At 50.5% G+C, this 17430-nt stretch overlaps 1 protein-coding gene across 1 annotated transcript; it reads left to right on the top strand.

Annotated features, from left to right (window-relative positions):
* Window positions 1–1720: 1720 nt before the first annotated feature.
* On the top strand, window positions 1721–8884 carry LOC135326927 (olfactory receptor 14A16-like; the record flags this gene model as incomplete). Its single annotated transcript, XM_064504568.1, has 3 exons — window positions 1721–2458; window positions 6635–6702; window positions 8722–8884. Coding segments are annotated over 3 exons (969 nt in total), but the record flags the coding sequence as incomplete, so codon positions are not given.
* Window positions 8885–17430: the final 8546 nt, after the last annotated feature.

Raw genomic sequence — 17430 nt, 5'->3', positions numbered from 1 at the left:
TTGGGACAGAGAAAGGTGCCAGCAGGGACTGTTCCAGGCAGCAGAGACAGGCAAGGAAGGAGAGGGAACTGCTAACAGAAGCATCGTGGGAGGATGGATTTGGGCAAGTCATGGTCAGTCCCTGCAATGCAAACACACTGCACTGAGCAAGCCCCCCACGTCTCTGCTCCCACCCAGCAGAGCCTCTGCCCTGACAGCCATGAAGTCCAGGCCATGAGCTGCCTCCTGTACAGCCAGACCTCCAGCAGAGGAGAGGGGCATCTCTCCTGCCACGGGCCCATTTAGTGCTGCCCGACAAAGGGGCTGAGAGTGACTGCCTTGCAGCGTCACCATCTGCCAGGTGGCATGCCCAGCTGGGTAAGGTGAAGGCTTTCCTGGGTGTCCCTGTGTCTCTCTCCTTGCCTCCCTTGGTAGCAGGATCATGGTGTTGCTCCTTGTTTCTTCTATCCATGCTGCTCCTGTTGTTCTCCCTGGCTCTCCGGGGTGGATGGGTTTTCAGCTGCAGTTCAGACACCACCGCTGCAAGCGCATGGAAGTGAGGGGTCTGCAGCCCCCTTCTAAGCTGTGCAGCCCCAAGAAATGCAGTCTGTTGTGTTTGGAAATGAGCTGATCCTCCCTTAAGGAGAAACCATCTTCAGTCCTCATGGGCCTGTGACTGTTTCCCCAGGGTGTCCTGCCAGGCTGTGAGCGGCCCTCCAGAAAGGCACTGCTGTCTCATAGCATATCTGTAATAGCTGAGAGACAAATGAAGAAGGTGCAGAGATGCTGAGAGTATGGAGATGGTGGTGGGAGGCTGTATATGGGCATCTGAAGAGAGCCCTGTGTGTCCTTGGCTAGAAGGGGAGTGTGGAGACCTCCCTCTGGTGCCTGGAGAAAGGGTGAGAAGGTTGGAGATCTGCACTTTGAAACTGGACTCCTCTGCTCTCAGCAGGGGCTGGTTTCCTTTCAGGGCAACATATGAGTGCGATCGTCCACCAGCTCAGTAAGGTGTGAGCACAGGACAGCTGGGAACAAGACTAATAGACAGACTAGCTGTCCTCTCGCTGCAACAAGGGACAGTGAATCCGTTTTTCTCAGGACTCACAGTAGAAATGCCAAGGATTTCTACCTTTGAGGAACACTGCCCAGGGGTGACAATACCATCTAAAATAAAATATAAAATCCCAGAAACTCTCTTCCTCAAACATCATTCTTTAGAGTGGGGGGAGAAGACGGTGAAAAGCCCTTCTACACGATGAGTAGTTTTCACCTGACAGAAACTGTGAGTGTCAGAGCTCGTCACCCCCATTCCCCTGTGTGCGCTGCTGTACAGCAGGACTGACTCCTCTGGAGCTCATGGGCAGAGGCCCCTGCTCCTCACAGCAGCACACTGAGCCAGTGCAAAGTGGAGCTGAAGCAAGGGAGCTGCACAAAGATCCTCTCAGTAAAGAGAGAGGCAATGTGGGGGGTTGTATGGGAACTGCAACAACTGGGGGCTTTTTTGCTTGAAGATTCTCTCCTAACTGCTCAATGTCTTTTCTCCTTTGGACAGTACCCCATGCCTGGAGACAGCAAAATCTCCAACAGCAGCTCCCTCAATGAGTTCCTCCTCCTGGCGTTTGCAGACACACGGGAGCTGCAGCTCTTGCACTTCTCGCTCTTCCTGGGCATCTACCTGGCTGCCCTCCTGGGCAATGGCCTCATCATCACAGCCGTAGCCTGCGACCACCATCTCCACACCCCCATGTACTTCTTCCTCCTCAACCTCTCCCTCCTTGACCTTGGCTCCATCTCCACCACTGTCCCCAAATCCATGGTGAATTCCCTCTGGAACACCAGGGCCATTTCCTACTCGGGATGTGCTGCCCAGGTCTTCCTTGTTTTCTTCTTCTTTGGAGGAGAGTATTCTCTCCTTACGGTCATGGCCTATGACCGCTTTGTTGCCATCTGCAGACCCCTGCACTATGGGACCCTCATGGGCACCAGAGCGTGTGTCAAAATGGCAGCAGCTGCCTGGGCCAGTGGTTTTCTCTATGCTCTCCTGCACACTGCGAACACCTTTTCAATACCACTCTGCCAAGGCAACACAGTGGACCAGTTCTTCTGTGAGGTTCCCCAGATCCTCAAGCTCTCCTGCTCAGACTCCCACCTCAGGGAGGTTGGGCTTCTTGTGGTTAGTGGCTGTTTAACCTTTGGGTGTTTCGTTTTCATTGTGGTGTCCTACGTGCAGATCTTCACTGCTGTGCTGAGGATCCCCTCTGAGCAGGGCCGGCACAAAGCCTTTTCCATGTGCCTCCCGCACCTGGCTGTGGTCTCCCTGTTTGTCAGCACTGTCATGATTCCCTACCTGAAGCCCCCCTCCCTCTCCTCGCCAGCTCTGGATCTGGTGGTGACTGTTTTGTACTCAGTGGTACCTCCAACTCTGAACCCCCTCATCTACAGCATGAGGAACAAGGAGCTGAAGGATGCCCTGAGGAAAGTGATTTCATGGACATTTTTCAGCAGTGGTAACATTGCCAAAGCTCTCCACAAATGACTCCCACGGTATCCAATACCAGGACTGAGCATTGTTTGTTCACTATTGTTACTATGATTAGTAGTATTTGTTATCATGTTGCTGTGAAAATGCTTGGATTCATTTGACCTTTACTGAGACTGCTCTGTCTCCCCTGGTGCCCACATTACATTGTGTCCAACACTGGGTCAGAGCTGACTCCCTCACAGTATCTCTGAAATAAAGTAGGTGCTTTCTGGTGCAGAGCTTGAAGGCTGGGCTTCCTCCAAAGCTGCTGTCAAGAATAGGCCCAAGGAAATCATGACCCAAAGGGGCTGCTGCTGATGGGGTTCTCCATGGGTTCAGGAGCAAAAAGCTCATGATCATGTAATGATCTCTTAGAGACCACGGCTGGATTTAGCACTCCCCCATCAGTGTCCAGTGACAGTGGAGGGGACGAATGGTCACAGATTTACATAGCCAGAGCTGTGCCACATGTTAAAGCACAGTGTCTGATGCCTGTCCTTCTGGAGGGGAAGATGGAGGTGCCCAGAGAGCTCAGAAGATCTCCTGGGACAGCATGTTCTATGGGTGGGCAGTGAGAGGAGCCTCACAAAGTGAGAGGTCCTCCAAGGTGGAGTCAAAGATAAAGTGCCAGCACAAGGTTTCCACAGGCAAAGGAGAGGCAGTGGGGACCCAGCTGGCACGGCGAAGGGAGCCTGGAGAGCGTTTCATGTCACTCTCTGTGAAATACCATGGGTAGGATCTAGAAGCACACCTGGACACAACTAGCACCCTTGGAAATGCTCCACAGTCGTTGCAAGCACCTGCCACATCTGCAGTCCCCCTGCAGGGATTAGAGGCTGTGATCCTCATTTGGTTGGGTCTGCTCCCACCCTGACCAGCACGGCCAGTGCAGAGTCACCTCATGGCCCTGTGGCCTCACAGCCTGCTCATTCTGCAGAGCAGTGCCAGCAGCTTGGGGCCCTGCAGAGCAGGGGAGGGGGTGTGGGAATGGCCAGCAAGATCAGAGGAGTGACTGGGAGAAATTAGAAGGAAGTGGAACTGGGCTTGAAAGTGTCTTGGAGAGAAAAATGCTGACGTACATTAAAAAAAACAAACGTTCAGAGTGTGAGTACACTAAAGCGAGCTTACGGTGTAGAGCCGAAGTCCTCACTGTCCTGACCCTCCACATGGCCTGGGCAGTGCCTGAAGAAGGATTAATGCTCCCCACCCTCCCAGCTCAGAGTGCCATCGTCCCTCCTGATGGGTGGCACCAAAAAAAAAAAGTCTGGAACCCTTTGTGGGAGCCTGCATTGAAGGAAGCAGGACCCAGAAGCCATTTCAGTTTGCTGCTGTCCCTCAGGCCCTGTCCCCATCACATGACCTTGAGACAATCTCCCTCACCCTGCATGCTGGTCCTCACCCCAAAAGTCACATCCAGAAAGGGGTCCATGCCCAGCTGGAGGACTGTGCGTCCAGCTGTGACCCCCTGGGAGGACAAACCCTCTCCTGGATCCTCTGCGGGGCTGGCAGGGAGCATGCAGAGGAGATCCCGAGGCCGTCTACTCGGCCTGCAGACCATCCTTCTCCCATGGGAGACCTCAAGCAGAGTGCTTCAGGGCAAAGATCCAGCCCAGCTGCTTGTTGCATGAACAGGGAGGAGAAGCTGTCCCAGGAAACTCCTCACACACCCAGTCCCTGGTACCAGCCATCTCCAGCACTGGCCATTCCCCATGGTCCTGGTGAGGGCTGATCTTTGAATGTGAGCAGCTCCGTCTGCCTGCTGGGCTCAGCACCTGGGTGGGGGGAATGACCACCCCGCTTGGCCTCTCTCCCTGGGCCCAGACCCCAGCAGACCCTGGAGCATGGCCTTCTGCTAACCCTGGGGGACAGGATGAGGGCTGGGCAGGGGCTGGGGACTGGTGGGAGGCTGCTGGGCAGGAGGGCCTTGGGGGAGGGGGCACTGAGGGCTGTCATGGGAACCATGCTGGGGGGACATTTCCCCACCCTGAACGCACCCTGTCCTGTGCGGTGCCTGCTCAGTGGGGCCATGGGGTCACACGGAGGGCAGCAGGGCTGGGCCAGCGCAGGGACAGGAGGGAGACAGGAGCCACGACACTCCAGAAGCTCCCGACAGTCCTGGAGGGGAACCACTGCTGCTAGCAGAGTCGGGGATTTCTCGAGGGCTGCAGCCAGCGGCACAGGCTGCCAGGACTCCCAGACCCAGCACAGGTGGTTGGAGCCCAGTAACGCAGCTCACGGTGCCCTCCGTCCTGCGTCACTGTCCTCTCTCAGGCGCACTGCTGGGTGTGTCACTCCCTGCACAGGCAGGGAGAGGAGCTGCTGGAGGTCTGCTGTTCTCACCCCCGCTGATCTCAGCTCTGCCCTGGTGTCAGCCCACAGGCTCTGCCCTGGGTCATGTTATGTCTCCATACACTCTCCTCTGAGACCATGTAGGGACCTGCAGCACATAGCTCTGCTTGGAGCTGGCCACCACGGCCCACCTGCACAGTCCCAGGAGATCCCAGCAAGGCTGTGCTTGGAGGTGAGGCTGCGATTGTCCTTGGTCAAAGCAGATGGGATGGTCTGGCTGGGGGCCAAGGGGAGGAAAGGAGAAGAGACAGCAAGGAGAAGATGCAGTAAGGAAAATTTCAGATGAGATTAAGGAAAAAAAAATAAAGAAATAACCATGGTAGTTGAGCAGCACTGGAGCAAGGCCACAGGGATTTTTAGAAACTCTCCAGAGGAAAGCACTCACCAACCTGATCTAACTGTAAAGTTAGCCCAGCTCAGAGCAGATGGTGGTCCTGGAGATCTCCAGCAGTCCCTCCCAACCCAAATCCTCCAGGAGGAAGGGGCTGGAAGGAGGAGTCCTGGGCAGGGCACACTGCTGTGGGGTTGAGGCCTTGCTGGCATTTGTACTGCCTGGTCAGCTCTGTCCTCAGAGTCACACAGGGAGTGAGTTCATCCTGAAAAGGAGTCTCTGCTCCATGGGCAACAGGCCTCAAACCAGTGCAGGGAGACTGCAGAAAAGTTCTCAGGAACATGTCAGGCATTCAGCCCCTTCGACTGCTGAGGTGTCCCCAGAGCGGTGCTTTGCATCCTGGGTCTTGAGGGCTGAGAAATCTTTAGAGCCAGAGCAGATGGGAGTCCCATGTCCTGGGCTCACAGGTTACAGGGCATGAGCAGGGCTGTACTGGCTGCAGGGAGGGAATCACTGCCTGGGGCATGAGCAGATCCCCCTCTGCCCTCCCCTCTCTCTCACATCCCGGAACAGAGATTGTGTTTCCTGTGTTGGCCCTCCCTGCCAGGCTGTATTCCCAGCTGGAGGGAACACGGTCTTCACACTGGGGAAATGCAGCAGAGCCCAGTCTCATCTAGAGGAGTGGGGTCCCACTACACCTGCTGGGTGGCCAGGGCTGCAGGCTGCAGACCCCACGCTGTTCCCCGCAGACCTCCTGCCTGGGGCTGGAGGGTGCCCAGCAGCAAGGCAGGCATGCCTGGGGGTCTGGTGCCATTGGGGTGGTGGCCTTTGGACCAGCCTCTGTCTGTAAGGGCCTCAGGAGCTTCTCCGCCTCCCTGTTAGTGGCAAAGCTAGTGTCCCAGCTTCTTCCCTCTGGAAAGCTGAGGATTTAATTCTCTGGAGAAAGGGTGGGGGGAAAAAAAAAGACTGTTGTCCATGGGACTTACACTACGCTGTCAGCTCTCTACTGTCTTCTCCTGCTCTATCAACCCAAAAATCCTTTGGCAAGGGCGTTTTTGCTTTTGTTTCTGACCCTCTCTCTGGCCCTGCTGTGAGCAGCAGGTTGCACTACAGGCCTCCTGTGGCCCCTTCAACCTGAATTATCCTAAAAGCCTGTGACCTCAGGCCCTATTTCAAGCACAGAGCTAATGTTTCTGGGACAGGAGTCACTTGTGCTTTATGTGACCATCTAAAAGAAGGCAGGTGAACACCTCCTCCTCCCCTTTGACTGTAAGGGCAGCCTGGGAGGCACTGCCTCAGACTTATCTACATCACCCTGGAAATTCTTTGCGTCTACCTTTAACCACAGAAAAGTCCATTGCCTGGATCCTCTCAGTGGTGAGGGGAGGAATGCAGGCTCTTCTGCCTCTAAGTAGGTGGTGCCATCCTGCCCTTTCTTTCTTTCTTGCCTGAAGCTGAGCCTTGATGGGGAAGTGAATGTGGAGGTTGTCTGTCACTGCAGTGACCGTGAGATGGTGGAGAGGTAGGAGGAATAGCAGGATCACCGCCCTGGACTGCAGCAGAGGATCAAGATGATCCTTGTCAGGTTGCCATGAGTGACTGGCCTGGAGGGCAGAGGCGCCATGGAGCCCTCTTGGAGCTTCAGGAACAACGTCCTCAAAGCACAGGAGCACAGGAAAGTCTGCAGGAAAGTCCTTCAGGGCCTGACTTGGGGCTGGCATGGATGAACAGGGACTTTGTGATTTAGGACTTGAAAGGGCAGAAGGAAGTGCACAGAGGGTTGGAGGGGGAATGGGCTGCCCAGGAAGAAGACACAGACATTGCGTAACATGGAGTTAGGCAAGCCAAAGCTCAGCTGGAGCTGGAGCTGGAGCTGGAAGTGGGAAGGGATGGGGAGGGCAACCAGAAGGGCTTCTGTAAGGATGCTGGCAGCACAAGGAAGGCAGCGAGCAAGGAAAATGTGGTCTCCCTGCTCAGTGGGGCAGGGGACCTAGTGACAAAGACAGGGGAAAGGCTGAGGTGCTCATTGCCTCTTTTACTTTGTCTTTCACAGGTATTGCCTACTGCCAGGCCTCCCCGGCCCCCGAGGCCTTTGGCAGCATCTGTGTTAGGAAAGCCTCACCCATGGCAGAGGAAGACGCAGTTGGGGAGCACTTTTGCCCAGTGGCACACACAAGTCCATGGGACCGGATGGGAAGCACCCCAGGGTGCAGGGGGAGGTGGCTGGAGTCACTGCAAGGCTGCTGTTGACCATTTTTTAAATGTCAGGGTAATCAGGGAGGTTCCTGATGACTGGGAAAAGGCAGACATCACACCCATTTTCCAGAAGGGTAAGAGGGAGGGTCTGGGGAATGACAGGCTGGTCATCTTCATCTCTGACTCTGGCAAGGTGATGGAGCAAATCCTCCCAGAAACCATCTCCATGCACATGAAGGACAAGGGCTGGAAGAGGCAGCATGGGTTGACCAAGGGGAAATGGAAACTGTGCCTGACCAACCTGATTGCCTTCTACCATCAGATGAATGGCTTTGTGCACAAGGGGAAAGCAGAGGATTTTGTGAACCTTCACTTTAGCAAGGCCTTTGTCACAGTCCCCCATAGTCTTCTTACAAGCAAATGGTTGAGACCTGCCCTGCACCAATGGGAAGGTGGAAGATTGGCTGGACCATCAGGCTGAAATGCTGTGCTCAGTGGTGTGGCATTCGACGACACAGACCACAAGAAGAATGGTGCAAGAAAGCCTTTATTGAAAACACAATGGCTGGTTATATAGCCATCAGGCTCAGCCACTCCTCCAGGTATCTCCTTGGCATTGTGGCATCCTGTGATAGGTGGAAGGCGTCTTCTGATGCCCAGCAGGTGGGCAGGACAGTCCAGCAGGACAGGCCCACTGCAGCTGCTGACACGTAGGCAGGAAGGCACACCGTGACTGCTGACACAGGCAGGAAGGCACATGATCACTGGCAACTTCATACTTACCAGATCATTACTTTCTGCCTTAAAGATTCTCTGCTGTCCCACACAGCATCACTCAGTCTTGGTCCCCAACATATTCCCTCTTTTTATTTATTAAACTTAAAGCTTGTCAGGTAGGGGAGACAGATAACAAGGGCTAGAGAGCTTACCAAGATTACCAATTCACATGTCAGTGCCTTCTTAACTTATGCCCCAAGCCTAACGTCCAATCCTATCCCTTAAAAGGCTTCCACTCTAATTCTATCTACAACTTATCGGTGCAATTATATTCTAACTACAACTTATCAGTACAATTCTTGCCCTGTAGGACATGAGAAATGCTTATTAACTGCACTCTGGTCTGTATATCGGTTTAAGAAATTAAGAACATATGAGGCCTTCCAGAGTTGCTCTTGTGGGGATGTGCCAGGACTATTCCCCCTTTTTTGTTTCTCAAGCATTTCTTTCAGGGTGAGATGGGTATGTTCCACTATTGCCTGGCCAGTTGGGGAATGGGGAATTCCGGTCACATGAGTGACTCCCCAAGCTTGAAGCAATGCCCATGTTCGTTGTGCCATATATGCAGGACCATTGTCAGTCTTAACTTGAGTAGGAACCCCCATTACGGCGAAACAGGCAAGCCAGTGACGACAAACATCACGGCTCTTCTCCCCAACATGGGCAGTAGCGATAACGTAATGGGAAAAAGTGTCTACAGAGACATGAACATATTTCAACCTTCCAAATGAGGGGTAATGGGTAACGTCTGTTTGCCAAATACTACAAGGTTGCAGGCCTCGAGGATTGATTCCTGAATAGGGTGGTAACGGGGATACATCTTGACAATCAGGGCAACTTCGAATAATATTCTGAGCCTGGTCCCTAGTAATATGATAAGTTTTCTGCAATGCTTTAGCATTTTGATGGAAAAAGTCATGAGATAGTTTAGCCTGTTGATAAATATTAGGTGTCAACACAGCTGCTGTAAAATGATCAGCAACACAATTGCTTTCAGCAGTCGGTCTGGGTAGATTGGTATGAGAGCAAATATGTAAGACAAAATAGTCATGCTCTCTTTGCTCCAACAAAAACAACAGTTGCTTCAAAAGAAGAAACAACTGTTCATTCATCAGAGTTTTTAAAAAGGATCGTTCCAGACGCTGAATGATGCCTGTAACTTAAAGAGAATCAGCAACAACATTCAGAGGCTGTGCCTTGAATAGTGTAAAGGCTCAAACAGCAGCTGCTAACTCAACTATCTGCGTAGAACCCTTAAGATGCATAATGTCAGGCTCCCATTCCCCTTTATCATTCTTCCATGTAACCACTGCCTTCCCAGACAGCCCTGACCCATCAATAAAGGCAGTTAAAGCCTGAGGGAGAAGTACACGAGAAAGATGAGTCTTGAGCTGTAAAGGCAGGGTTTGGAGCGAATGAAGCAACTTGTGCTAGGGAATGGAAAAGCTAAGCTCCCCTCCAAAACCCGCAAGGGCAGCTTGGAGAGAGAGACTCTGCTGGAAGCAAAAATTGAAGTCCTGCCTGGCCAGTGGGATAGAGATACTAGCCAGATCTTGCGCCAAAAGGCTTTGCAAACGATGGCGCCCTTTCTGAATAAGCAGCGCCATCATCTCTATCCCAGTGGTCACAGTCTTCGAGAAAGCGTGTGCTAGAAACAGCCACTCCAAAATTCTTAAGGGATCATTGTCACCTGAAACCCATTGGCATAAGAGAGCGTAAGGTTGAAAGACATTATAAATCAGAATCAGGCGAACAGGAAACATTGGAGAGATGCGATGAATCTGTTGATTTTGAATAGCTGTAGACACCCATTGTAGGGCGTGCAGTGTCTCAGGAGTTAATGCTCGGGATGATGCTAAGTCTGACTCTCCCTTTAGCAGAGCAAAGAGAGGGGCTAGGTCCTGTGTGGTAATGCCAAGATAAGGTGGCACCCAGTTAATGGTGCCAAGCAGTTTCTGCAAGTCATTTACGGTTTTAATATCAGATGCTAGCCACAAAGGCTGTGGCAAAATAGCAGTGTCTGTAATCCTCCACCCGAAATACTTCCAAGCTGCTTGCACTTGGACCTTTTCCTCGGCTATACACAGACCATTAGCACTCCTCGACTACCGTTTGAACAGCATCCCTCAAGGATGTGGAGATCAAAATATCATCCGTGTAGTGATAAATTAAAGCATTGGGATATGCTCTGCGAATAGGGAGGACAGCTCGAGCCACAAACATTTGGCGTATTGTCGGACTACTTAGCATCCCCTGAGGCAATACCATCCAGTGAAAGCGAAGTGTAGACTCCTGATTGTTGATCACTGGAACCGTAAATGCAAATTGTGGTGCACCTGCTGGATGTAACGGTATAGTGAAAAAACAATCCTTCAGATTAACAACAACAAGAGGCCATGATTCAGGTAACATTACTGGTGATGGGATCCCAGGTTGGAGTGTCCCCATAGGTTAACCCTCGGCGATAGCTTGAAATAAGTTCACGGTGTACGCTGACTGGAGGCCGCAATCCTTAACTGAGTTCCTGACTTCTTTTACCGCCTCGTAAGGCAGCTGCTCCCATGCAGTGGGTTGCCCTGCCCGATACCGCACAGGGAAGGCGTGGAGAATGTCCGAGTCTCCGCTTCGCAGCGCCTCCTCGCGGCAAAGCTCTAGCGCACCACAGCACTGCGGTAGCGCTGGCGTCGAGCCAACAGATCTTCCCCAGGAAGCCGGGACGGCGGAGGGGGGCTGTGGGCAGTCCGCATTCGTGGGCAGCCCCGCCTCTTGAGGGGAGGGCGGTCCCGGGGGGGGGAGGGCAGCCCCGGGGGCGGCGGTCCCAGAGGGGGGCAGCCCTGGGGGAGGGGGCGGTCCCAGGTGGGGGGTGGTCCCGGAGGGGCCGTGGGCTGGACACAGCAGTGCATATTAGGGGGTGGATGAAAGTCCACCTCCTGTTCCAGATCATTTGACCCTGAATTAAATGAGTCGTCACACTCGGAATCCGGTCCAGGTATTATCGAGAACCTTACGGCACTCTGACCGGCCCTTGCTGCGGAGGGCAAAAGTTCAGCCACGTTTACTGCTTGCAAGTGGAGGAGGGCAGAAAAGACCTGTTGCCAAGTTACTAAAAGTTTCTTCACCTTATCATCCCTCTGCTGCCTCAACTCGTCCCCAACTTGTTCCCACACCGCAATGCTTAACGTTCCCTCCTGCGGAAACCAGGAGAGCTGGGAAATATTCCCCCCATGAGTCTTTAAGACTTTCTGTAATACTTCCATATAACTTCTCTGTTCTCTTGTAAGAGATTGCCCCATGGTTCCCAGCTGCTCACCAGCCCTTCTGTGGTGGTGATGGGCGCGCTCAATTGCCAACCGTCCTGAAGTTCAGCTGGGCTATGCCACCGGATTTATTGGTTCTGTTTTTCATGCTTCATTCTTCAATGCTTCTATTCTGAAATTCCTTGACTCTGCTTTTCATGCTTCTATTTTTCATGCTTCTGCTTTTGAAATCCTGATTCGGGCGCCATTTGTGGCATACGACGACACGGACCTCAGGTAGGATAGTACAAAAGATCCTTTATTGAAAACACAATGGCTGGTTATATAGCCATCAGGCTCAGCCACTCCTCCAGGTATCTCCTTGGCATTGTGGCATCCTGTGATAGGTGGAAGGCGTCTTCTGATGCCCAGCAGGCGGGCAGGACAGTCCAGCAGGACAGGCCCACCGCAGCTGCTGACACGTAGGCAGGAAGGCACACCGTGACTGCTGACACAGGCAGGAAGACACATGATCACTGGCAACTCACGTGCACACATTCTGGCCACAAATCATAGTTACCACATCATTACTTTCTGCCTTAAAGATTCTCTGCTGTCTTACACACCATCATTCTATCTTGGTCCCCAAGAGTCTATGAAGCGTACTCAGGCTGGGGATTTCTATGCATATGACACCCTGGGTGATTAGTGCTAGGTCCTTATTTGTTCATTTATTTATTTATTCAGAAGCAGACTAACAACAAAGGGGCCAGCACAGCCTTTGGCATTATCTGCTGGGGTGGAGGGGTTAGCCATGAAACTTCGTGTTCATAAACAGCCACAGAAAGTCCATGAGACTCATAACCCTTTTTATGTCCTATTCTCACTGAGGTTTCCTTTCTACCCCTTCTTCATCCCACGCTACTTCCAGTGCTAACTCCAGGAAAGAAATGTGATTTCGGACATTTGTTCCAGTTTCCTGTATTTGTCACATATCATAGAACATGCAGCCCTTCCCTGTTTCTGGGGGTTTGACCACAGGCATGAAACACTGATGCTGGCTGACATTCAAGATCTTTTCATGACACAAACTGCATGCCCAGCTTTTACACTTGAGATGCTTTTCCATGTAGACTGTGCACCTCTCTCACAAAATCATAGATAAACCATTTAAAGTCTAATAGCCATGGCCTTGTGCTGGCCCAGAGCTACATATAAGCTTGCAGTTAGGACACCTTATTCTTGTGCCTATGCTATCTGCACAGTTTTGCAGCACGTGGGAATTGGCAGTAATGTAGCTATGGAGATGTTTGTGCAATGTCTGACAGAGCTCCAAAGAATTTCTTGACCCAAATACCTTCCTGTCATTCCTAATACGAGAGTAATATCCATTGTGTAAAAGGAGAAAACAGGTCTTGAGATATTTGCGATAGGTATTTAGTTTAAAAATCCCCCAGGTTTTTTTTTTATCTGTGGATATGATGAAGATGGGTATAGTAATGTGCAGCAGATCCTCAGACAATGGAGTTTTGCTCACCATGACTGTCCTGCTCATGGACTGGCAGCAAAACAGTGATCATTGCCCCTGCTATTTAGATTAACGAAGTAGTGGTGCTTTCCTTAGATAGTTTTAAAATGGAGGGTAGTTCATATGGCACTACCTGTCCAAACCCAGCCACTTTTACAATAAAGGTTGGCAGATGATAAGTCTGACCAACAACAAAAAAAAATAATCTCCCTTTGACTCTAGGGGATCACTGACCCAAACACTTGTAAAATCTCTGTGTTCGTATGGCTTAAATTAATAGTGAGGAAATAGAAAGATGTGTGCCAAAGCTGGTCCTTCATGCTGCAACACCAAAGCTTAAGCCTATAGTCATCTCTGTCCCCTCTGGGGATCACAAAGTAATGGAGAAGAGGGACCTTGACATCAAGGTCAAGCAGGTGCAGCACCTCCAAGGCCTGCACTGTTCAAGGATGCTGACCCTGGTGGACTTTTGGATCTGGGGGATTCCTCCTTCCTGGTCCACTGGATGGGAGACTGCTGCGGTTCTCTGCTCCCTGGTCCTGCCAGCAGTAAGGCTGCACATGTGCTTCCAACAGGCACACACACACTCTGTACGGACATGGTGGGCCACCAAAAAATCAGTTCAGCCAGGGCACAGTACCTTTACAGGCACCACAGAGACACGAGCAGCACTCATAAACATGAACCATGCAAATGGCCTGGTCCTGTTTTTGCTCACCAGCTAATGAGACTCAAAGCTTGCAGGAGACCTCACAGGCACCCTTGCACGGGTGTCTCTGGCAGCTGGCTGCCTTGAGGGCTGCAAGCCTTCCACACCTGCATTCACGCAGAAGAGAGAGCAGCTCACCCAGAAAATAGCTAGGAATAGGGTTTAATACAATGCTAAGGCAGACCACAGTGACCAGGCACACAGCTTGGCCAGGCAAGTGTACTTGCCAGCAGCTTGCTTACACAAAACTGGGCCCTTTTATTCCCTCTCCCTCCATTTTCCCATGCTGCTTCTTCCATGGTCCAACTGATCCCTCCCTTTCGCCAGCTTTATCCCCTTTGCAATAAACAGTCCATCTCTAAGTATTTTTTTCCTCACTGGTCCCAGTTTTACTGTGTATGTACTCAAGTACATGCGTAGTAAGCAATTTAGTCAGTTAGGTCAACCTCAAGCCAGAGCCTAGTTGTCTGCCTGCATACCCTGACCTACCCACGTTGCCGGTGCAGCTGTAGGCCTGGGTGGGAAGACCAGGGCCACCACATCCTTCACTGCAGTGCAGAAGGACGCAGGCTGGAGCTTAATTTTTGTGCTTAGCATCTTCTGTTATTCAGGGAGAGAAGGTGTTTTGAGCTTTTCTCAACAGTCCTGGGACATTGTCCCCAAAGTTTTCAGCTAAATTTCCTGATATGACTTATGAAAGCCTCTTTGTGTCAACACCCACTGGCAGTCTATGCCCCAGTCCTAAGAAGTACATTTCCAGCATTTTATTAATATTTTTTAGATTGTGTTTATAATAACCCCCTGTAACCAAGACACACAATTCACATTTCTTCCTTTCATTGCTACAATCCAACAAGAAAATAAATCTCCTGAGGCACCTGTGTTTAGTAGCTACATATATGTGTGTGTGAGATATTTTATATGATACATAATTAAAATTGCTGTCTCGAGAAACATCATGACTGAGGGAAGACTCGCACCTTTGCTCGGCCAATGGCTTCCTTCAAGGCCAGTTTCACAGTCTTGTTTCTGAGACTGTAGATGAAGGGATTTAAGAATGGGTACAGGACAGTGTTCAGCAAAGCTACAGTTCTGTTGGTCTCCAAGGAAACATCTTCTGAGGGTCGTGCATAGAGAACAATGCAGCTTCCATATGCGATGGCTAAGGCAATGAGATGGGAAGAACATGTAGCAAAAGCTTTCTTCCTCCCAGATGCTGATGGCATGTGCAGAATACAATGGAAGACACACATGTAGGACACCAGGATTAAACATAAGGAACCCAGCACTACAAATGATATGAAAACAGAGTCTACTTTCCAAAGCAGGCTGGTGTCAGAGCAGGACAGTTTAAACAAGGGAGAGTTGTCACAGAAAAAATGGTGGATCTTGTTTGGGCCACAGAGAGTCAGCTTTGAGAGCAGGACCAGGCGGTAACTCGAGAGTATGAAGCCCACGACCCAAGCAGCAACAACAAGGTGGGTGCAGAGCTGCCACTTCATGACAGCAGCATAATGCAAAGGTTGGCAGATGGCAACGTAGCGGTCAAAGGACATGACAACAAGGAGACCCATCTCTGTACCCCCCAGGGAAAAATAGAAATAGGACTGGGCAAAGCAGCTGCTTAATGAGATTGTCCTCCTACCAGAGCTCAGAATCACCAACAATTTGATAGTTGTGGAGGATGTAAACCAGATTTCCAGGAATGCCAGACTGCTGATGAAAAAGTACATGGGGGTTTGCAGGCGGTGATCCACACACACGAGGAAAATGATCGTCATGTTCCCCATCACTGTTGTCAGGTATATGAGTAGAAGGAGCAGGGAGAGAAACAGCTGTAGTCTTTGATCAAGCCCTGAGAAACCCTCTAGGATGAACTCAGCAACTACAGTTTCATTTCCTGGTCCCATGCCCAATTTCAGTGCATCCTGCTGAGAGGGGAGCATGAAGAAACAAGTGTGAGAATTCCACAGTCTGCACAGGAAGGTATAGCCTTCCTTCTTTGCTCCCTTGCTTGCTTCCTATGTAACACGGACAGAATATTCCTCTCAACCATTCATCGCACCCTGATTTCTCTGTTTCACATTTGCAGTCCTCAGAGATTTTACTGTCTTCTTTCTACCTTTTCCAAACTCTCACAAAGGATTCTTTCCCAAGAGCACAATATTTTAAAGAGACTGTGAACTATTTCATGCCATGCCTTGGAAATTCCCAGTTCACTTTGACTTACTGCAGGCATCCATCACATCTGTGTTTCAAAAGCCAAACTAATGTCCCAGCAAAAGTGCTTACTGTTATCTGCAGATGCCAGACCATCCCTTTATATATGCATTTTGAAAGGTATTCCTTCTACTTTCCAGTACTTGCCTTTTTTGATTCAGAACATCTGGGAGGCTGCTGATTTCAAAACAAGCCAATATCGAGTATCTCTTTTGTAATCCCCTGCTCTCTTCCACATCTTCTTCCTCTCTGTCTCTCTGGAAAAGGGGAGGAAATAGGGAACAAGCATAGCTTGCCTTCTTTAATATTCTAAATAGTGAAATTCATTAGGGTTCCCTTCAGTCACTGGAAGTGACTTTCCCTTTAGGGGAGGGGGGAATCATCTCATGCGAAAAACCTAAAGGCTGTCCTTTTGGTTATTTGAAATAGGAAGCATCTGGAACAAAGAAAACATGAAGCAGGGTTATATTTTAGGTGTCTAAAAGTTGGGCGCTTCAGTTTGAGCAAGTTAGCGTACTCCCATATTGCCAGGGCAGAGAGAGAAGAGTGTCTGGAAGAGACTGGTAACACTTCTTTCACATGCTGGTTATAGTCTGGGAGGACCCAACCTCTAGAGCTCTCGCTTCGTCTCCATTGACTACATGGGGAGCCAAGGGAAAATGAGTATGGGCTCCAGCTGCTCACAGACACCTCCAATGAAGTAGATGAAACTCCCTATTTCAATCTCAGATCTCCTAATTTATTTAGTAGCTAATTTCCTTTTCAGACAAAAGAACACATCTAACAGAAGGAAGCCCAAGGAAAATACAGGCAATAAATACTGACCTTTTTCCCTCCACCTTTGCATTTGGTTTTAGACATATAAAGGAAAGGAGCAGATGACTCCATAAATAGGATGCCTCAAAAATGCAAGAGGGGAAGAGGAGATGACAGGTTTTAAGCAGTGAAACAGAGGTTCTCCACAAACTGTGTTGTCCCCCCTGACCCGGTCTCAGAGCATAGCATGTGGCTCTTATACAGGGAGTAAAATGGGAAGCCCAGTAGTGGGTAATACTCCGTGACTGCATTGGCATTTTAACTTGGGGCTCAGGTTAGTCCTAGATCCCAAATGCTCTGTCTTGCTCCCTGCCTCCAGTCGGGCATAGGGGGATCGCTGCACTGGGTTCATCTGGAAGATTTGATGAAATCAAACCACTGGCTGTGGCTGTAATTGAGCAAAAGCTCAAGCCCAGTCACCCACAGCAATATCACTGTAGTCTCTCTTGTGTTATGATTTGATGGTAATTTTGAATGATGGTTACAGAGAAATTGAGGCAGCTTTGCAATAAAGACCTACCTATGTCACCTTTGTATATTAAGGAAAGAGCAATGGCAAAGACTGGTGGCACCAAACTGTGACAGCTGTTTCACAAAGGTTGTCATATGCCATCCCTCAGCCATCAATGGAGAGAGGCAGACTGCAATGGTCTGAATCACCTTTTAGGGATGACTTCCTCTCCTGTTTGATTAGACAGGGAGCTGGCATGGGATATATTCCATCTCTAGAAAGGTTATTGCCAAAACAGACCAAAGTAGGCCCAGCAA

Source organism: Dromaius novaehollandiae, unplaced genomic scaffold, assembly GCF_036370855.1.
Source record: "Dromaius novaehollandiae isolate bDroNov1 unplaced genomic scaffold, bDroNov1.hap1 HAP1_SCAFFOLD_41, whole genome shotgun sequence".
Taxonomy (NCBI): domain Eukaryota; kingdom Metazoa; phylum Chordata; class Aves; order Casuariiformes; family Dromaiidae; genus Dromaius; species Dromaius novaehollandiae.
The sequence above is the reverse complement of the archived record's forward strand: the minus strand, read 5'-3'. Positions and strand labels throughout refer to the sequence as shown.